Source organism: Haemaphysalis longicornis, unplaced genomic scaffold (genome assembly GCF_048455015.1).
Source record: "Haemaphysalis longicornis isolate Haplotype H1 unplaced genomic scaffold, Haemaphysalis longicornis Haplotype H1 scaffold_8, whole genome shotgun sequence".
NCBI lineage: Eukaryota > Metazoa > Arthropoda > Arachnida > Ixodida > Ixodidae > Haemaphysalis > Haemaphysalis longicornis.
Window position 1 is genome coordinate 187,454,128 of NW_027526445.1, and position 22,430 is coordinate 187,476,557.

A 22,430-nucleotide genomic window follows, 5' to 3' on the forward strand; every position below is an offset into this window, starting at 1 on the left:
GATGCTCCAGGTTTCCACCCTGGTCCCCAGAAACTACATGCTGGCAGTCTGAAGTATACAATCATTAGAAGGCAACACTGCAAGCAAGCCTACAGAAAACCAGCATGGTGTGCACGTACGGTCAACTTTTGAGTATACTCGCTTGATTTGGGACCCAAATAAATTTGAGGCAATTCAAAATTCTGCTGTGCACTTTGTTTCTAGCTCGTACAGTTGTGATATTATTGTTTCAAGTTTACAATGCTATGTCTCATGGGACACTCTGAAATTCCAGCGCACCTTTTCTTTGTGTTATTCCTAAAGCAGATTGTTGAGAGCAGGTGGCAATGGATCAACATCAGTACCTTCAGCCCGCCACGTATACATCCAGGTGAAGAGATAAGAGCAAGAACATTTGTGAATATTTGTGGCGCACATCTGGATTCCAAGTGTCTTATTCTAAAAACTATTAAAGATAAGAACGCCCTGCCACACAATGTTCTGTTGTCCGTTTCGCCATGGCAGCACTTGCACACAAGCGCAACATGACTTGTAGCTATTTTCTAGGGATGGACAAATACTCGGTGTCGTCAAATATTCGATCGAATTGCTCTGTATTCGCCGCAATGCTACAGCTTCAATCTGAATGCAGGCAGGTATTCGATTTTTTTTAATTATTCAGGGCTTTGGAGTAGGCAGCCAAAAGCCAAGCTTTTCGGTCAAGCCTTTCGAGATGTCATCCCAGGCTTGTTGCAAGGCCCCGCCAATGCGGACATTTCTATCATCAGTGCCAAGTTGTCGCCTTGCCTAGAGGTTCGACAAGCTCTGGGCCACCATCACACTTTCCGTTCGAAGGGTGCACTGAAACGACACCGTTGCTGACACAGTTGCACCAAGCCGGTGCACTTTTACTGTTGATTTGACGCGGAATTAGCTGAACACTGTTTAAAATGGCGGCCTCTAACTTGCACTTTGGTTGGCTATGGCCGCGGATACTAATGGCTACAATACTATTTTTTTAGCCGAGCTTCTAAGTGACGGTACAAACTCTGGAACCAACTGCATGCCACATTTTTTTTTAGTGACTACTAGTGCTGGTGTTTTTGTGTTGGTGTTTTCGCCTTGCCAAGGTGGCACGAAAGTACCTTTCAATTCTGGGCATGCAAGTAAGGAGTGAGGCTGTATTCGACTGCAAGAAATGCTGTCAGCAGCTCCTGTTCTCCCAGCGCGTGTGGAGCAATTAGTATTTCTTTACGAAAACTTGTGAATACAGTAAAGGAAAGCTGTACATGTAATTTCTGAATAAATACGCAACTGGTAATAGTTCCATGAAATGCTGTGCCCACGTCAGTTCTAATGCCTAGTCGGGTCACAATTTGCTTGTTTTTTCTTTGAAATTTGTGCTACTATTCAGACTATTCGATTCAAAATTATTCGACCAAGTCACTATTCGCTTCGAATTCACTTTGTGCCTCGAATTCATTATTTGCCCATCCCTACTATTTTCCATTGAGTGTGTTGCGGTAATCTGCTGTTTTCGCGGCTATAGGGCGAATGTAGGTATGTTAATAGGTAAATAAATAAATAAATAGGGCAGCGGTGTCTGCATTGTAGTCAGGTGCACGCAGCGAACTTGTGGGGAATCAGCACTGACCATTGAGGCAGATGAAGAGGGTATGGAAGCATGCAGGCAGCGAACCTGCCGAAGAAACCGCCAGAGAGGGGAAAGGCAATACTATGCCAGTGAACCAACGGCAATCTCCCACCCCACTGCATAGAAGCTGAAATAGACGCTGAAATATTTAGACTTTCACTCCAACTGACAACCCAAAAGAAATTTTTTCGGTTTGGCCCCTGATTTAAATAATAAATAACGTTCAGTTTTTATTTTTGTTCCGGCCGAAAGTATCGTTTTTTGTTTGTTTTCTGTATCTGGTTTTCCGTTCCGTTTCGACACCCTGGTTGTGCTGCTGAGCCCAAAGGCAATTGCGGGTTCGATTCTGACCGCTGTGGCTGCCTTTCAGATGTAGGGGAAAAGTGAAAACGCCGTGTCGATATTTCGGCACACGTTAACGATCTCAAGGTGGTCCGTACTAATCCAGAGAGCCCTTCACTATGGCGCTCCTCACAGCGCAGGTGCAGCTTTGTCGTGTTAAACCCCACAGTCAATCCATCGGCCCCATTGGTGGGCTCGAGTGGTTGCATGGCCGTACTAATCTTCCCTTCCCCTTCCCTGATAATGCAGTCCCCGGGCTGCCCGCCAGCGTTCTCGCGCAAGCACCACGTGGTGGGCAAGAGCACGCTGTACGACATGGAGGTGGACAGCTCCCAGGAGCACGTGCTGGCCGCCTGCCAGGACCGCCAGGTGCGCGTCTACGCCCTGGCCTCCGGCAAGAACACGCGCTGCTTCCGGGGCAGCCCCGCCGAGGAGGGCACCCTCATCAAGGTACCACCATTGCTGTTCGCGCTGCTGCCACAGGCGGTGGCGACTTGCGCAGGGGCACTAGCAGAGCAAGCAACGGCACTTGTACATCTTAGCCCTGCTCCTGAAGATGTGGCCCCTCTCCCTCCCCCCACCCGTTGCGTGTAGGTGTCCCTGGACCCAACGGGCACGTACCTGGCCACGAGCTGCACGGACAAGACGCTGGCCCTGTACGAGTACGCGACGGGCGAGTGCCTGGCCTCCATGCTGGGGCACTCGGAGCTCGTCACGGGCCTGCACTTCAGCCACGACGGACGGCACCTCATCTCTGTCTCGGGCGACAGGTGTTGTCTCGTTCTTGTTCTTTTAAGGGAAGCTAAAAGTGTGGGGGAGATGTTTGTTTGTCAGCCTGCATCGACCGCAGTCTTCTTCAGCCATTGCAGTCTTTGAAGGGCCACGTACTTTGTTCATCCCTGGTGGGTAGTATCGTAATTTTGGTTTGTGTCCCATTCACCATTATAGTCCAAGGTCTGAAACACCACCTGACTCGAGGAAATAGCATGATCGAATAGATGCGAAGTGAGGATACACCGGATAGGTATACAGACAAGCTAGAAAGGCACCTGGGACACTAACGGTGCTCTCTTCAAACTAGCCAACCTGGTGTAGCCATGGCTAAAGCCATGAAGTGGTTGGAAGTCTTTAAAAGAAGCCTTCATCCTGCAGTAAGCACTGCTGTTGTTATTGTTATTGCTGTTGTTGTTGGTGGTGGTGGTGGTGTATTTATGGCGCACGTTGTGTCGTGCGTTGGGGCTAGACAAACTGACAGGCAGATTTCCGGAGACTCTTGCCAAAGGAATGCCTCTGGATTCAAAGGGACAAAGCAACCGTTGGCAGAACAACTGTGTGTTTTATACGGGTTTTAGAGTCGTGTTTTCCTAGGCTGCAAGCCTGAGGCTTCTCTGCACTCTGGTCTTCAGCAGAGGGCCCTTTTCTTTGTCTCATGTGACCTTGACAAATGCCAAATGTGGGTGAGGCTCTCGTAGGAAAAGCTTGTGGGGGCATTTTGTTGTGTGTGCGCAACAGAACACAGTGAATGAGTGTTTACATTACAGTCGGGCTTACTTGTAACAATACCGTTTATAACAATATATCGGATATAATGATGAACAACTATGGCACTGTCTGCTTTTGTATGCTTTCTGCGGCAAAATAAACCGCTTATTACAATTACCCAGTGCCGCGATATCAGATATAGCGATTGAATCTGGTTACGGTGTACACCAAAAATGCAAGCGGCCGCCAGCTCTTCGCGCAAAACCACGCCGACGGCATGCGTCACAATGCACCTTGCGTCCCTTCCACCCCTGAGGAAGCGTGGGGAGGAGGAGATCCGTTCTTCTTCCGAACCCCCCTCCAGGCGCTTCCGCTTTGGCCTCAGTCCTCACACCCGCTTGCTCGCTTGCTCGCACGTTTGCTTGTTGTGTCACGTGCGTGCCACTTTGAACTTCACTGATTGCCCCTTCAACTGCCTTCGTTTTTCCATGGAAGGGACGTCAGGGCCGATGTTTTGGAAAGGTCCGAGTGCCTCATTGAAGAGGCGATCGTTGCACGGGTATGTGCTGCAGATAGCGGTGACAGTGACGACTCTGACGACGCGGTTGAGTACCCTACTCAGGTAGCGTCTTCGCAGGAGGCCCAACGCATGAAACAGTTTCTCAGGGTCTTTGTTTCCACCAGGGACCTTTCGCTCAGCTAGGTGAAGAATCCATAGATGCTCTTGAAAAAGGTGTACGCCACCTTTGTGCGCAGAAAACAGAGCTGACCGATTGTGACTTCTTTTCTGAAAAAAAGTAGTAGTACGACCTTGCTTGCATGCGAATAAAATGTTTTGGGCTCTGTTTCGTCTTTTTACTTTGCAGCCTGATTATAGCAATTGTTGGCCATAACAATGGGGTTTCCTTGGCAGTGGGATATGGTTATAAGTGGACTAGACTGCACACCCTTGCTAATTGTGGGGCCCCTGACCTGTCGCCATTGTCGGCAGGCCATGCACTAGGAGGAGGATTGTGTCCCCGGTGAAAGGGGGCTGTGGTGGGATCTGTTGTGTGGTCACTGGTGACTGGATGGAGGGGTGCCTGTCTGTGCTGTTTCAGCTGCATCTTTGTGTGGCGGCTGCCTCCGGACGTGAGCCAGACCATCCTTAGCCGGCAGGCTGGTGAACCTCTGCCAACCTCGTGGCAGGATGCCAGGTGAGCCATTTCATGTGCCTGCTATGCCATTCTTCGTGTTCCTGATGGAGTTAGGCACCCAGTTGAAGTTTGGTTTTGTGAATCATGATTTCATGAATTGCTACAGTTGAACCTTGATTTTTGGAATCACGATTTCGCACATTGCCTAAAATTAACGAGCAAATTTGAGCTTCTCCATTCTTTTGCAAAGTGGGGGTCAAAAGAGATTTGGCAAGGCAATGAGAGTGAAGGACAACACGCTGGGGCTGATAGGTGCCAACCGTGTGGAGGAATTTTCCGCGTGAAACAAAGCGCAATGCGAGTAGCGATCATCTACTGTTAAATATCACCATCATCTACCCTGAAGAGGAAGAACAGCTCCTCGCAGCACGAGTGCGCGATCAGTTCTGTCAGCCGTTAAGGAATGAATGCGAACGGTTCCCCGGCCTCTCTCGTGTTAACAAGTGGTGCCGTGACCAGGATGCGAACCTGGGTCATTGCAAACCTGCGTCTGCAAACATCTACTTTTTGCCGCAGAGGGAATCGCTCGTCGCTTTGCTCAATTCGGCTTGTCGCGTGAAACTATCCTGCGTGACTAGCCAGTAGGGGAGGCGTTGAAAGCGTGCAACATCCTGCTAAGGAAAGAATGAGAGGAAGGGGCGAGCGGCACTGTATAGGTGGTATTCATTAAAAAAGTTTAGCTGTCAATTTCTTCGCTTGGCAACACTGTAAACGGCCACGGACATGGCCGATGCACCACAGACACGGCGCAGCCTGGGCCACTGCGGCCGCACGCCGAAAAAGAAAATAACAGTGTGTGCGTCATCTGCTCTGTTTCAACACGATTCTCAACAGTGGTGTCAACAGAGTTGTTATTAATCGCACTCACATTGGAGTTGAGGCATTACTTTGCCTTCAGCGGGCTAGAGCTTGGAATGTCCAACCCATATCATGTGCCTAGCACGGACAAGTACCGCCATCCCGCGGAGCCCGACGTAACCAGTGGCGGGGGACTCACATGGTTGTCTGCATGCGTGCCTCGCTATTGAATACAGGCTATATCATAGAGAAGTACGAAGTACAGCTCTCGGCTCTCCCAATAATTTCTCCTTTTTGTGGTAAATGTGTACAAAAGAACTCTCTGCTACATTTATGTCGCCAACACTACTTCTAAAGAACTAGCATATTACTGTGCGCAGTGTGGCAGCATTGACATTCGTTTCTGTTGTTTCATGCACAATCACGTGTGTCATTGCTTTCGTCTGGTTGCCTCTGCCAGTAAGGGACGAGTGACTGGGCCACTGTCGCGTTGCTGGAGAAAATCGCTCCCTCTGGTTATTACTATAGGGCAACCTGGGCTGACATTGGTATTGGTGTTGCCTTGCAACCTAGAACAGGGCTGTAGGAAGGGGTGTTTCCCCGCTTAGGAGTAACAGAAGGATGGAAAGGAGGTGAGAGACACGCACACAGCAAAGGATGACCAACCTTGTTTTTTTCAGGCATGCAGTCGGAATACGGCCACAGGTAGCTGGTGCGACGTAAATCCTATAATGCTAGTAGGTTTAATGCAGTCATCTGTCTTCTCAGCAGCTAACTAGGTTTTTCATTCTCCCAGGCAATGTGTTTATTTTTCCCTTGCATTTTCTTCTCCCACCCTGAGGGGTGAGGGTTGCTAAGGTGCAAAAGCTGTGTTCCCAAAAATTCTCTGAGAAACCGTTTTTTGAGTGACATGTGGGCTAGGCATTGCAGAAGAGGTGTCTCATAAGGTGTGCTAACATATCCCCTTGAATCTCTGGTGCCTGTACTGTGATTTCACATTAGCAGGTGGCTGTCACTGCTTAAATGTGTGGGCATCGGTGTAGTGTGGAGGGCCCATGAATTGGTCAGTATTGTGTTCTTGGGGACGAGGCAGTGGCTTGCAACTGCGCTGCCAATACTGGGTGGTAGCTTGGAATGCACCCAGTAATGGCATGCAGTCCTTTCCACGAAATAAAATGCCTTCTGTGTCTTCGTGGAGTTCTGGTGGAGTGTACGCACGGACTGACCCTGGCTCTGTTCCCCTCCCCTTCTCTTGTGTGTGTGCAGAGTCAGCCTGGCAGCAGAGGAGCGAGATCAGTGAGTGGCTGCATCTTCCTCAGAGGGGGGTGCTGGTTGAAATCCTTGGCCACACTGCCACAAGCTCTGCTGTGCTGCCCAGGGGAGGCAGGGCTGAGTGTTGTTAGGTGGAGCGACTGCGGCAGAGGACTGCCCCGGGCAGTTGCACATTTCCTACAATGGGATGCTTGACTTGAGCAGACCTCCCAAACCCCCACACGCTGATTAGAACTGGTGTCTGTGGCCAGTTTTGAACAGTGAGCCACATTGTCTGCATGGAGCTAAAAGAAAATTCCCCCTTATTGATCAGTCTGGAGGCCGAGTGTGGTGTTTGTTAACGCACCGCATCACCCCTGGTGCTCTTGCTGGGGATTGCCCCAAGTGGCAGGGGCACCAAGCAGCACTAGCATCTCAGGTAGCTGGGTGGTGCTTGGTTCTCATTTACAGGGTTTGCATGACTTTTGCCGGGGGTTTAGGCTTAGGCTGCCACAAGCGGCAAGTTAGTGGCCGCTGTTCGCCTGCCAAACCCATAATTCAACCATATCCTGGGCGAATTTTTTCTTTCAGCTGAGAAATGTAACACAAAGGGGCTGGTAACCCATAGCAGCTACGAAGTGACCACGAAATTTGAGCATTTGGGGCTCAAAGCTGTTCTGTGACTACACGTTGCTGGCGTTGAGCTGGGTTTACCAGAGGGTACATCTCACAAGTGCTGGCTTAGACACTGTATAAACATTCCATTAAATTTAAAATGGGAATTGCTAATGGCTTATGAACTACTACATCAAGACCTGAACTATTGTTCGATCACTACCGAGCAGCTGCGGAGGTGATCCAACTGGGTCAGCTAGCTAAAATCCCACCTGGCTTTGCCTAAATGGGCTAATGTTCACAGAATGTTTCACAGAATGTTTCACAGAATGTTTCTTAGAATCTGTTTTTCATCTGACAGCGTTCTCAAAGCGCAAATTCATTCATCACCTGTTTGCCGACACGTTATCTATGCATGCCTGCAGATCAAGGGAATTTTTTGCTCCGCTTTGGCAGTACAGTGGAACCCTGATAATACAACTTTGAAGGGACCGTGTGAAAGCGACGTGTGACTGGGGTGTCGTATGACCAGGGGAGGGGTAAATGCCGGCCTAGCAGACAGTTTCACGCAACAGCTGGGCTAAAAACTTACCTATATAAACTTACCTAAACTACTATATTTAGCACGTTCTTGCATAATTTCTGAGCCTTTTGCTAAAATCCCAAGTTAAAAAAAAAGAAAAAAAAATACAAGCAACACCTATTTTGTGTTCCCCTCCCATCTGAGTTTGTGCTAGCCCACCGTCCCTACGTCTCGTGTGCTACATGGAAGGCTGACGTGGTTGAGAAAATTAAGAGGGGAAAAGGCAAGATTATGAAGCTGCGAAGGCCAGCCGAAGTGAATGATTGCACAAGGCAGCGATGGAACAAAGGCGGCAAAGAAAGGAGTGGAGCAACAACGCGACTTTGAGAGACACTGATAAGCTGAGAGAAAGCGAGAGAGAGAGCGTCGTGGAAAAAAAAAAAAAAAACTTCAATAGGGCAGGCAGGGAAAGCGGGTGTTGGGTCATTGCCATGTGATTGCATCGTATGCGTTTTTACATTCGTCAGCGTGATAGGAGCTTCAAATTTGCAGTCCACCTGGACTTTGACTTCTCACTGTTGGAGCGCTGGAATGCTGCTGCCGTGTGGGGCCGTCGAAAGTTAACGCCCGCCCGCTAGTATCCGCCTGCTTACCTTGCATCTTGTCAGCAAGTGGTCTAGCCCACCTGTGGACCTTTGCACATCAGGCAGCATGAAACGGGGGTTAAGAATAAAGAATGGTCAGGGCAAGGCAGAGAAGCAGTGTAAAAAATGGGAAAGACGGCGGTTTATTCTTGCCTGGGTATGAAGCAGACCGCACGCACCCGAGTGTTGTATGATCGGGGTTTTTAAAGCCTTGTTTCTAGGGGGAGTTTGCCGGGACTGCGGTCATCCGTTGCAAGAAGTGGGTCGTCATAATACCGGGGGATGTATCATCGGGGTTCCACTGTAGCACCAAGACAATGCGCTTCGGTTATAGGGAGCACTAATTGGCAGAGGGGCTGCAGATGAATGAACGTAAATCGTTTCTGTAGTGCCTGCACATGTACTTGCACTTCTTCGATAGGTGCAGTCATGGACAGGCAAAGCTGAAGTGACCGATGATGACTGCAGTTGTGTCCGGCGCAGCACAGACATGAGAGCATTAACTTATGCGAGCAGGAGTTGCTTAGCACTTGCTGCCACTCATGTGCAAACGAGCTCTTTCGATCACAATTGACCAACTTTTGTTCGCGTGCTTTCTGTATGTGAGTGCATTTCCAGATGATTGTGAGCATTTACATGGCTCATTGGGGTGGTAGGTGAGGCGGGGAGCGCCTCATCGGCTGCCACTCAACTGAAGGGGGGATGCTGCTCTTAAAACAGCTTCCTTTAATTTTTAACTACACTCTGTGAAACTGGCGAGTCTTCCTGCTCTTTTCCCAGTGCTTTTTTCCAAGTACGGCATTATTTTTTGAGTCAGTCAATTAGTTACCAAGATAATTAGAGATAATTAGCCATTTCTGGAGGAACAGTAGACAAAACAGCGTAAGTGATAGCACTGCAATCTTTATATTTTCCAACACTATGAACACTGGGGAGTGCAATAAAAGAATCAGTTTTCTGATGCACCACTTGGAACTAATTTTACAGCTCATTAAACTTTGGTGGAACCAGTGGCAAAGAACCATTTCAGATGCCCTTTTCGAACACCCAAGTTTAATGAACTGTTAAATTAGTTTCAAGTGGTGCATAAAAAACGCTTCCTAATTGCATTCACCAGGGTTTACAGTATAATAAATTTAAAGATTATAGTTGCATGACTAACACTGTTTTGTCTATTGTTTCACTAAAAATGGCTAATTATTTCCAATTATCTTGTGAACTGACTAACTTGCTCAAAAAATTATGGAATATTTAAAATCAGGGGGAAAAAAATCACGCCATATCCACGGAATGAATGATAAGTGGGGCGAAGCTCGAGAGGGGGAGATCATTGGTAACCGTAACTCTCCCATGAAAGTTCGCCCATTACATCATTAAGAAAGACGTAAGACCGTACATTGTACAAATCATCTTTTATTTTCGGAGTCAATGCTCCCAGGCCCAGACCTGGTGAAAGACCTCGCGCCATCGAGGACTACCCCGCACCTCCACCACAATTTGTCACGTAGGATGGGACACAACGGTAAAGAAAGAACTTTTATTTAGGGCGAACTTGTGCCCGAACAAGACGAGAGGAAACGAGCAAAGGTCCTTGTGATCTCCGAGAACGACTGCCTGCGTTCGTGGCGGGATCTCTTGCGTGATCTCCCCCTCGCAGTGCACGTGCGCTCGCGCCTCCGTTGGCGAACACAGACAACCTCGCGCTTCCGGTGCCGAGTTTGCGCTGCCGGTTGCAGCTGGTTCTTGCGTGTGCAACGCGGCCCACTTTTGCGACATCTCCGAAAGCATGCGGCGGTCACGTACCACGAGACACAAGGGATGGACAGACCCATGACTTAAGGAGCTTCGCCCCTAAAAAGCTGCAACACTGAAGTTTCACAGAGTATACTTCAAAATTAAAAGAAATTGTTTTAAGAGCAGGGTCCACCCGGAAGCCAGCAGGCTTCAGTTGAGGCCTTCCTACCACGGGGCTTGGGCAGGCACACTTGGGGTGTTGTGGAAGGCTTGGAGGAGGCGCGGTTCTGACACCTGTGTGGGCGGATGTGCAGGTCGGTGGCGGTGGCGCGGCCCCTGGTGTCCACCCCCAGCCAGGAGGATGACCAGCTCCCCGAGTACAGGTTCACCCTGGGGCCCCTCCCAGCCTGGGCCAAGAAGCAGGTGGGTACCACCAAGTCTCTGGCACTACTTGCTGCCGCTCACAAAGGCTTCTCTGTGCTCCCAGCCTCATCACAAACTGACACCACTCTTGCGCCAATGTTTTTGACAAGGGCCCCCCCTCTTTAGCTCGTATGCTTTACGTGAACTAAGATAGCGAAGCAGGCATGTTTTGGACATGCCTGCATTTTGCGCCACTGCAACTGTGGCGGTAGAGCCAATCTGAGGCTGTGAACCATGTGGTCAAGTCCAGGGGGACGTACAAGACTTGCAGCAAAGGCAACTTCTGTTGTTTTGGAATTCTTGTAATTGTCTGAATTTGGGTACCTTAAACGGTACAAGTGTGCCCTGAATAGAATAGAATAGGTAACCATGTTTGGTCAGTCCTCAGAATTACGACTATTATTTCCAAGCCTGTGCGAGAAACAGATTCGGAGCTTAATAAAGCTTGCTGCTGGGCAAATTGGTTCATAGCATTCACAATAAAAGTTAGTGCATACTATTTACAAAGAAAACGCATGACAGATGGAGTTGACTGGGGCTACTTGAACTGATTTTATTTTGGAGCTATATTTTCAAACATACACCAGGAGCCAGGTGGCTTGAGCAAGCAGTGCATGCGGTGCTTGGTTGTTGACTTTCTTCTGGTGCCTATGGGTGCGTTCCAATTTACCGTTTAGACAGCTTCGTTGCCGTCTTCGCGGACAGTACGCCATGTTAAGCCCCGTTCCAATTCGAACGAAGCAGTCAACGAAGACTGCTTTGAGGAGACAGCATCGAAGTCAGCAACGATGCAGGCTACCTTCCTGTCTAAACTAATAAGTGACGCCAGCGCCACCTTTTTGCGTATTAATGTTTAAATAAAAGTACTTGTTCCTGTATTTAAATATTTGGTATAAGTTACTAGTGATGCTGATGACTTTGTTTAATTTTTAAATTACTTAACGTTTGTAATAACAATGGTAATATTAGTTACGAAACTTGCGCTTTGCGCAACTCAACATGTCTGCTACGACGCTGTCGTCTGCGCTGGCGTTGCGCTTACGACCGCGGCGCCGTTCCAATTTTATTCCTTTAGACGTCTAGTTAGACTGCTTCGTAGGCTGTCTACGAAGCTGTCCGCGAATTGGAACGCAGCCTATGTGTCGATTTCAAAGCCATGTCGGAGGGAGTGTTGTTGGGTGGAACTGTTACAATGCTCCCTCATCTCCTCCTTCTCTGTGTGGCCAGATGATGGAGCCGCCTGCTGCTGCCACCAGCAAGCCTCCCCCGGGCCCACCTGTGCCCCAGCCGCGAGGTCGCTGGGCCCAGCGCTTCGACGCGGCTCGCTCCATCTTCGAAAACGGTGGCAAGGAGGTGGGCACGTTGGTTCTCTGTGTGCAAGCCCTGTGCGGGACCTGTCTGACACATACTTGTTTTTTACACATGCATGTTTCTTTAATTTAGTGTGGAGAAAAGGGTCCAACAAACTTTTTTTTGGAAAACACTTCAGCAGCGCTTTAAAAAACCTGCACGTAGAGTTTTGCTGAAATTGCTTAGTTTTATCCTGTTTTGTTCCTGGTTTGCTGCCAGGTGTTTGCATGTGTGCTGTGGTTTCGATGTGGCCGTGCATACGGCATCTTTTACAGGGATGGCTCAAGTGATGTTTCCTTCGACAAGACACACCGTGCAGTGCCTAGCTTCGAATATTATTGTGCTCTAAGGAAGTACAAGAAACCTTTTTTGCCTCATTTTCAAAGTGCCCTGTATACCGCGTGCATGTAGAAGGGTTCTGGCACTGAAATCTGGCTTTTTATAGGATTTATTGTAATCATAAGCATTTAGTCGTTGTCTAATAAGAGGAAGCAACAGTAAAGGAAATTGACCGCCAGTGTACCATTTCCGAGATATCAGACAAAAGGCTGGCAGTGGCCCTGAAATGAATAAATAAATGAAATCTGTCCCTCACTTGGTCAATGCCTTTAGTGGCACTTGTGCAATGCCTGTTGCGTCATGCCGGCTAGTTGTGGGTTTGGCTCACCCGGGTTCATGGTGGCGGCATGCACTGCCACCATGTGCCAGTGCGATTTGTGGGCACGTTGGGCACCAGAGTGTGGGCTTCGTGGCCATAACTGGGCGATATTACGGGGCTTGTCAGCCAGAACACGAGAACCAGAGCCGCAGTCCACCACGTGGCATCGCGTGGACACCGCTGTGGGTCCAATCGACTCACAGGAAGGTGCCAAAGACGAGCTCGGAGGCAGGCAAAGTCGATGAAGTGCGCTTTACTCCACAGTTGGTCAAATGTACACTAGGTACAAGGGAGCGGCTGTCCCGAGCTTGGACGGAGGACGGAGTCCCCACGAGCTAGATAAGCCATTGTAGGCCGCCGGCTTGTTTAGTCTCCTGAAGGGAGACCCGCCTTGTCTCGGGGTCGGGGAACAGAACGTTCCTGGTGCGACTGGGCGGTTGGGGGTTTGTTGCGCCGTATTTCTGCACTTGTGGGCGTGTGTGTGTGTGGATCTGCATGTAGGCCTAGCCGGTTCTTACCGTATTGCGCCCTTCCCACAGCCGCCCCCGCTACCCCTGGTGGGAGGCTCCTCCTCTGGGCGAGGGGGCGAGGGGGGCGACTCGAGCAGTGCGGCCAGTGGGGGCAGTGTGCGGCTGGACGACGGGGACGCGGAGGATGAGCACTCGGACACCGAGGGCAGCAGCAGCGTGCTGCTGTATCCGCCCCAGGATGCCAAAGACGGCGAGGGGGAGCCGCAGGCCGCGAGCTTCCGCGTCACCGAGGCGGACCTCCCCCGGCGGCGGCCACACCGGCGTGTCTACAGCAGCACCCCCGGTAAAACTCCCCCTCCCCTCCCCTCCCCGTTTTAAGTGCTGAGCACTTTAGGGCCTTGTCGTCTTGTTGCCGAGCGCCTTGTCGTAGCTCGCAAAGGAAACTGCAGGCACATTGGAGACAAAATATACTTACCTACATCGACCACGTTCATTTAGTTAGGAACGCTCGTTGGGTTGGTTTTTACGATAGTAAGCGAAAAAAAAGTGGCAGTGCAACGCTGGCACGTTTGGGAGGACAAGCAAGCACAACAGAACTCCCGCTGGTGCAGTTTCAGGCAAGGGGCACGCAAGCACTGCGAAGGCAGAAAATTTGAAATACGTTGGGTGGTAGGACCCGCCGCGGTGGCTCAGTGGTTAATTAAGCCGTTGTGCTGCTGAGCACGAGGTCACGGGTTCGATTCCCAGCCGCGGCGGCCGCTTTTCTGGTAGAGGCGAAAAGCAAAAATGCCCGTGTGTATGAGATTTCGGCGCACGTTAAAGATTCCCAGGTGGTCAAAATTAATCCGGAGCCCTCCACTACGGCGCGCCTCATCGCCTGCGTTGCGTCGGCGAGTTAAAGGAGTACTGACACAAAATTTCAAAGCGGAGATAACTATGTAAAACGCTTCCTTTTTATCAGGAGATACCTCCCAGCAAGTTTCAACAGCAACCGTTCAGCGAAACATATTTAAAATCCATTTTAATCTTCGCCCGCACGAGAAAGCCCAGAACGGGCCGACATGACATCATCTGCTACTTGCCCCAAACTGCCGACGTTGGGGCTCCCGTGATGAAGTCGACGCACTGGCTGTGGTTTGCGCGCGCTGCTCGGGCGTGTGAACACATCATGGTTATGGGACTGACGTAATGCTGTCCAGGTCTGTGGGGACGGTGAAGATCTCGGCCGGTCTGGGCGCGCGCTTCCAGAGCGGCAGCAATACGGCAAGAATGGTGACGTCACTTGATACCTCCTGTCATGGTGGCCGCTCGGCGTTCATTTTGTCGAAACCGAAACTGACACAAATAAACGACGCCGTTTTACGCTGCGCTCGACTGTCTAATCTGTCATTTTATGATTAGTGGGCTGGTAGGCACGCATAGCAGCGAAAAAAAAAAAACGTAACAGGAAAATTTCGTGTCAGTTCTCCTTTAAACCCTATAATCAATCAATCAGTGAAGCGTTGGGTGGTAGCAGCGAGCGGATAACGGCGCTGCAGGCCATTATGGCGAATCACTGCTCTGCACTTCCGACAGCTTTCACATTAATTTTTCGCTTTAATTCGCTTTCCCACTTTACACGCACAGTGGGGCTCTTTGGTTTGGGAATCTCGGTGTTTTTTCACAAGGCACTGAGCAAGGGAATAGGGGGGGGGGGGGGGGGGGGGCAAGTGTTTCAATGTGAAACCCCCTCCCCAAATTTTCTGAGTGGCGCATTCCCCCCTCTGTCCCCTCTGCATTTTGGCCTTTTTTTCGTTGTCGCTGTTCACACTCCACATCAGTATGTTTAATATGTAGAAACAGAAATAGGAAAATTAGACAACAAAATGAAAATAAAATGATATTTGTGCACAGGCTATCTTTTCTTCTGGGTTTTCTTGCTGGTGGCGTAGACCCCCCCCCTTTTTATTGAAAAATATTTCTGGCTTGCCACTGCCACTGAGGGTTCAGGTGAGCTCAAATCCTCCATGGATGTGCTGTCAGTCCTTCAAACACTAGTTCCTAGGTGTTGGCAGCAATGCTTCCTGTTGAACAAAAATTGCAACAAGGTATGAACGTCCCATTCAGCTGTTCGTTTTTTGCGTGCATTCCTTTGCCAAGGAGAGTCCTCGAGTACCCATGGTCTGTACAAGGGGAGTCTGTGACTAGTACCGTATTTATTCGATTATAAGCCGGTCACAATTATAAGGCGAGGGTGCAGTTTGGAGAGTCAAAAAAGCTTCGAATATAAGGCGGGATATGACTTTGAGACTACAGATTTTGGAAAGAAACCTCGCCTTATGCCCGAATAAATAAGGTACTCAAAGAGCACCAGCATTACCTTGCCAAGAAAGCCAGTTGAACTCTTAAATTTTTTTGAGAGCCCAGAATTATCCTTGTGTAGACCTGGAAGGACACCAAGCTCTGCCTCACCTAACTTCAATTGAAGCGTTTGTTTAATAGGTGGTGTTCATTGAAAAGTTTAGCTGTAAATTTCCTAAGTTGGTAGCACTGTAAACGGCCAGAGACATGGCCGAAGCGCGGCTTGTGCCACTGCGGCTGCACGCCAAAGAAAAAAATTACACCGGCTTGCGTCGTCGGCTCCATTTCAACCCGATTCTCAACAATGCTGTCAACAGAGTTGTTATTAATCGCACTCACATTGGAGTCGAGGCATTACTTTGCGTTTGGCGAGCTAGAGCTTGGAATGTCCAATCGATATCATGGGCTTAGAAGTATCGCCATCCTGCGGAACCAGTGACGGCGCACTCACATGGTTGCCTGTATACGTGTCTCGCTATTGAATACAGGCTATACGGAGGCGGGCAAGGGCTCTGTTCTTGAGTTTAAGGTTGTCCACACAGAAGCCATGAAGACAACATGCAACATTAGTTTATGCGAAAGATTAGGCAGCTCATATCAGCTACAATTTGGTTCAACAGGAATCGTTAGCTGCCTCCACTCGAGAATTAGTGGTTAAACAGGCGGATCTCCAATTGCCTGCTTTCTGAACCATTATATTATATGGCAACGGGGGAGTGAGCGAAAAATTCCCGGGCCATCTCCACTACATGAAACCTGAGAGGGGTGAAGCCTGGAGTGTTGCAAGTGTATTCTTGGTGCCTTGGCGTTTGTGCTCACGGAGATGAAACCGTCAAGGGGTGCAGGTATACAGCTTTGGTGTAAAAGTCTTGTATCTTGGAAGCACGAAGTGTTCCAGTGCAAGGCCTAATCGAGTGTCCCAGTGTTTTTTCAGTGCGCGTTACAAAGTGTTCCAGCGCGAGGCGTAAACGAGTGTCCCGGTGTTTTAGTACCATGACTACACGAGATGACGCTTACGACGACAACAGGCGACACCAACAGCCCGAGCCCCTAAAGGGCTTCGCCCCTTGAAACGGCAGCCAGTACACTGACTTAGCGCTGTCACGAAGGAACCTGAAGCGATGAATTGCTAAACGAAAGTGTTCGAGTGCGTAATACTGAGTAATAGTGCACCCATGAACTTTGTTCCTACCTTTGGTGGAGAAAGTTGCTGGGATTGGACTATTTGAGCTCACCCGAACCCTCAGAGCCTCTTGAGAAAACATAGGCAGAATGAGTTGTGCGATGCAGCAGCTTGCCTGCCTACAGCAGAGCTTCTTGAAGGGGCCGTGCTGTTCACCTGTGCGACTGCTTCATCCCCAGTGCGGCTTTGTGGCTGCGGGGGGGGGGGGGGGGGGGGGGGGGGGGGCCTTGGTAGTGCATGCTAACAGTACCAGTGTATACGGGCCACTAGCACTGTTGATGGAATTGGTAGAGTGTCTCTACATTATTCGCTCGAACTGGACGTGATGGTTGGCTGCAGTGGAACACAGGCGTGCGTCACCAGCTCATTCTGGGCTGCAGCTTGCATTGAGGGTGCCTAGCCACAGGCCTCTCTCCCTTTGGCAGGCTGTCACCCCATAGCCCACTGTGACGCCAAGGGCTACCCATGGTTTGGTACAGTGCCAATCCTGGTCATGCCGCAGGCCGCCTCCATAGTGCGTAGGGTCTAGGGTCTCACAATTTTCTCCCTACTGCGTGGCCCTCTTCTGTTAGTGCCGCCTCACTTCAGGGGCTGAACAGCTGCGCCATTTGTGCCATTGAGCTCCACACTCATTCACTTGTGCCATCCTGCACCCAAACTGAGCCGCGAGATACGACCGCCATGATGTCCCATGCGCGAGAATCGGCTGAAACGTCGCGTTTTCAGTTTCATCGAGGCGGTTATGGTTTCGGTTTCATCAAGGCTATGATTGCCTCTGGAAGTTGTTTTTGGCTTAGCTGTAAGGCTACAAACGCTACGCGCCTTCTCCGCCTTTTCTTTACATTTGTTTGTGTCACATTTACACGGTTTTGTTTACCGGTGCCGGGCGCTTCGCCACAATGAATGGAAACTGGCAAAAATTGAGTAAAATGTTGTGTTTTACCGCAGACAGATAGGAAACAGACAAATTGTTACTCGCATGAATGGTTGTGTACCTTAGGTGAACTTCAATTTAGTCGACTATTTTTGATGATCCTAGCTTTCGGCCAGCAACTTTGCGTAGGGTCTTGGATGCTTTGCCCTCGCCTGTAATTTCGGTTCGCTTGAGGTAATTACTCTTTTCCACCTTTGCTTATGTGGAGGATGTTTTAACATTGTAACCCGTTTTAGTCACGTAACACACTCTATGTTTGTAGTCTACGGCGTACTTTTGTCGACTCTCGCAACCCCGTGACTGGCAAAACCCAAGATATGTTCAGCTTTGCATGCACTGCAACCGCTGTTCGATAGAAAAAGCGTGGCCCTCCCCTCAAACGACGACCATGGTTGAACGCGAAGCTTTCTTGTAACAGACAGATTCTCTGGCTGTCGTCTCAGTTGTCCCAACCGCTTCGACCATGTCGAAATGGAGTAGTCGGATGGACGCCGGACCCAGGTTCGATTCCGGCCACCGAAAGCGTTGTTTCTTTCACGTGTTTTCGCGTTGCGGACGCCATCAGTGAGAACACTAAAGCGTCGCTTTAAAAAAAGCAAGCAAACGCGAGATTCGCTTAACACAGTCATTTACCACACACAGAGCAAGGCCTTTTATCTTATCTCCTTTGAATCTGCACGTGAAGTTTGACTTTTGAACGGTGATATCGCACCGTGCTTGCTTGGGCTGAAGTTAGGCAACTTGGCATCTTGTAAACCTCCAGATACAGTACAAGTACTGCGTTCCAGATTCAGAGTATTTTGTAGTGCATGCTAGAACACCTGATATGGTAGATAGATAAAACTTAATTGGCAAGGGGCTGGTGCAGCGGCCTGTAGGAAGATTAGCGATGCACCATAATGCTGTGAAATGGCATTGCATGTGCTCCAGACAGCCTTTCGGAATGCTTTAAACCTGCTCCAAAAGGCCTCTCTGGCTGCCCCAAGCGTGCTACAAAGGGAACTTTTGCCTGCTCCCAGGACTGCTCCCAAACCCATGTACCCTGTTCCACCCCTGCACTTACTCCTCCCTGTCGCCCCTGTGGCACTGAGTCTTGTGTTCATCAGGAAGAGGCAATTGCACCAATCAAAGGATTTTATTTAGGGGTGTGCGAATATTCGAAACTTCGAATATTCGATTCGAATTTTTTGGTATTCGATTCGATTCGAACGACACTTTTATTGTTCGAAATATTCGAACCACACAAAACTAAAAAAAAAAAAAAAAAAATTCAGAGCGCGTCTGTATCGGTGTTCATTTACAGTGGACTCTCGATGATACGATTCTGGGGGTGCGAATTTCGGGATGATACGAATTTCCGAAAAGTCCCGGCGAAATTGCATCGTTTGCAATGGGAAAAATTTCGGCTGTTACGAACGGACCTGCGCGGCCCGGCGGAAGATACGAACGAGCCGGCGAGGCACCCGACTGCCGAACGACCAAGTGACGGCTCTCGCTCCCCTGTTTGTCACTCTTTCTCCAGAAACGGCCGGGCTGTTGTTTTCTGCTCGCGAAAACGCTCTGCGCACGCCCAACGCGCTGACACCGCCGCGAAACCACCCCCACTCTGCGCGCGGCGCGGACGGGGGCGTCAACATGGCGTCGGCTCCAGCCGCGAAGTGGCGCGGGCGCTCGAGCGACCGCTTCTAACCGCGCTTTAAAATGCGGCTCAAGGGAGACACGAAGTTGCTTGTGCGGTAAAGGAGCTGATAATGCATGCGAAAACGGTACTATAAAACATCATCCGCGCCGCTAGTGAAAGCGCCCATAAAATATTTGCCGGGGTGCTAAGCCTAACCATCTCCGGCGGAGCCAAGCCGGCTGTCTCGATCTTATCGCAAGTAGTCAGGCTCCTCCATTCTGCTGCGCGCGCGGTGCGTCATTTTCTGAACGAGGTAGGCGCTACCGCGGGCGCGAAATCGTCGATGTGGGCGTGAAAATACAGCGCTCGCAGAGCTGAGGCGAGCGAATCGCGTGCAAAAACGCACCATGCGGTTCACGCTTGGCTGTTGCGGCGTGTAGCGAGCTTGGGCACAGCGAGTGAGCAGACGAGCGCGAAGCTTTACGTGCTCCAGAAAGGACTGCTTTGCGACACGGGGGTTAAAAAAAGCAGAAAAAATCACTAATTTCTTCACGAGAAAGTAGGAAAAGAAATAAACGAAAACTTTTTTCAGCGCTAAATTTTTTGGTCTGTGTTGGTTCATACGAATTTCGGATGATACGAATATTTGTCGCAGTCCCGCGAGATTAGTATCATCAAGATTTTCCTGTATCAGCGCGCGGCAATGTGCACGGGCTCGGGCATGCCAGCTACTAGTGTCAAGTGAGCGGCTGTTTTCGGTATCTGGTAAAGTGGTGACGAGCAGGAGGTTGTCACTGCTCCCCGAACATGTCGAGCAGTTAACCTTTCTCCATGTTAACATTTAAGTGAGTGCAGACCTTAACCTGTTGTGTGCAATGGTATTGTGTAATTCCTAATTTTACTTTGTGTGATTTGTTGTGCAATAAAGTTGCAGTTTCTGTGTCTCTAGATGGTGAAAACATTAATTTTACAAAAACCAATAAGTATTCGTATTCGAAAAATATTCGAAAAATATTCGATTCGATTCGAACTTTGTTTTTATTATTCGAATTCGCTTCGAAATTAAAAAATTGATATTCGCACACCCCTAATTTTATTAAAAGCAGTTTCAACGTTTCGGAGCCTACTTGGCTCCTTCACCACAGGGGCTCTGTTTGGTCACAAGCAGCAGTTAAAGGGACCCTGCAACACTCTTTGAGCAGTACAAGTAAACCTGCGCGACGTTTAGATTACACTGCCAGGAATACCTGAGCCAAATATTACACGTACACGTGAAGCGGTGAGCGCGCAAATCGATGTGAAAGACGCGGAAAAACAAACCGCTCTCTCTTCAGTTGTCCTCATTATGCATGGCCTAAGGGACGTCACATAGGCCATGGCTGCCCGATCGGCTGTCACTGGTCAACTTCGCGGCTAGATGCTCCCATTTCCGTCGTCGTCATCGCTGTGTACGAACCTCTTCTATGCCTGAACCTGTAGGCACAGTTTTGCCGTTTATTTTGTGTTTTGAGTGCGTGCGGAGTTTGAGTGATGAGCTCAATACTTCCCTTTCAATGGGACCACTCAACTACAAACGTTTATTGCTTTTCAAACGCCCCACCAGCCCGAGCGCGCACTTGCGAGCAGGCACCCATGCCTGCTTATTTGTGGCACCAGACCGGAAATAGGCCCCTCCGCGTTGCGGAGAAAAGGAGAAAACTACCAGGCATGTGATATATCGAAGGCCGCCGAAAAGAACGCCGCGAGCCGCCCCCCTCTCCGGGAGAGAGCGCGCAGCTTTCGTCGCCTTGTCCGCGCTCGAGTTGAGAGGGAACGATTATGCGCGATTTCTCATCGCGCGTAGTTTCGTTAATTGTCAACGGATTTTCATAATTCTTGCGGGAGGAGATTTCTGGGACAATAGACTTTATCCCAAAATACAGTACTAGTAGTCGATGGCAAGTGTTGCAGGGTCCCTGTAATAAAGGCCCTTGGTTGGTGTATTTGCCTGTTCCTTGAGTTCAACCCAACCAGACAAGAGTTCCGTCAAAGGTGTTCATTGATTGATTGTAGGGTTTAACGCGCTGACGCAACACAAACGATGAGACGCATCATAGTAGAGGGCTGTCCATTAATTTTGACCACCTGAGTATCGTTAACGTGCGCCGAATTCTGATGCACACGAGCGTTTCTGCTTTTCGCCTCCATCAGAAAAGCGGTCGTCGTGGCCGGGAATTGAACCCGCGTTCTCATTCTCAGCAGCACAAGAAGGTTTTCACATTCAAGTCTCGTGTTCAGTAGCTGACTGTTTCGTCGTCTGTGTGCAGACCTGCAGAGCGAGGCCAACAGCGAGGACGAGGACTCGAGCAGCGCGGCCGAGCCGCTGCGGGCCGCTGTCGCTGTGCGTGAGCACCGAGAACCTGGACAAGCTGGGCCAGCGGGAGCACTTCATGCGCGCCAACTACGAGAGCCTGGGCCAGCCCGCCCTGACACCCACGGGGGGCCGGCAACCCCAGCCCCTCCCTTGGAGGCTCGGCCTCCTCGCAGCGCTCGAGCCTGTCCGCGCGCCACCGGCCCCCCGACGGGGGCTCCCTCCTGGGGAGCGGTGGCGGCGGGGGCGGGCAGCGGGGCGGGCAGCCGCAAGCGGCAGGAGCTGGCGCAGGCGCTGAACCAGGCGCGGCAGAAGCTCAACGCCCTGGGCTGGTGCAGCAGCAAGAGCAGCGGGGACCTGCTGGCCCCCGAGGAGAATCTCATTCGGCGCACGGCCTCCATGACCGACATCTCCGCCCGACGCCGGCTCAACTTCCCCGCCTCCCCTGCTGGTAAGCGTGCGCAGATTGCGTCGTGGCACTCGCCAGCAACCAGGGAACACGGAGTGAGAACAGGATAGGAGGGGGAACGTTGCTTCCTATTTATTTATTTATTTGGATAAGCATCCACAAACAGCATGATGCCTTCAGCGTGGTGCACAGAAGAAACAGAGGAAAGGAGAGGAGAGGAAGATGGCCACATAACAGGTCTCTCTTGTTTGTCTGCTCAGAGAAGTGCTGAGCAGCTGTGTATTTTATTTTCCCATAAAAATGTCCAAGGTGGGAGCACTTTCGTACTACGTAGGAACCACTCAAAGCTGCTCTGGGCACCAGAATAAAAGAGACCAAAAATCACAAGCGCTTGGCAGAGGTTAACTTCTTTCGTTACTGCTAAAAACTGCCGATTTTTTAGTACTTCCAGGAAACATTTTCTTTCTCTTGAGC

At 50.1% G+C, this 22,430-nt stretch overlaps 1 protein-coding gene across 1 annotated transcript in view; it reads left to right on the forward strand.

Moving 5' to 3' along the window:
* Wdr62 (WD repeat domain 62) overlaps positions 1 to 22,430 on the forward strand; it is a 77,636-nt gene that overhangs the window by 29,870 nt on the left and 25,336 nt on the right. The window contains exons 14-21 of the mRNA XM_077681220.1: positions 2,225 to 2,425; positions 2,570 to 2,745; positions 4,558 to 4,653; positions 6,718 to 6,747; positions 10,533 to 10,641; positions 11,869 to 11,983; positions 13,387 to 13,401; positions 19,979 to 19,984. Coding sequence (XP_077537346.1) covers positions 2,225 to 2,425; positions 2,570 to 2,745; positions 4,558 to 4,653; positions 6,718 to 6,747; positions 10,533 to 10,641; positions 11,869 to 11,983; positions 13,387 to 13,401; positions 19,979 to 19,984 — 748 coding nt within the window. The remainder of the gene's footprint in view (positions 1 to 2,224; positions 2,426 to 2,569; positions 2,746 to 4,557; positions 4,654 to 6,717; positions 6,748 to 10,532; positions 10,642 to 11,868; positions 11,984 to 13,386; positions 13,402 to 19,978; positions 19,985 to 22,430) is intronic.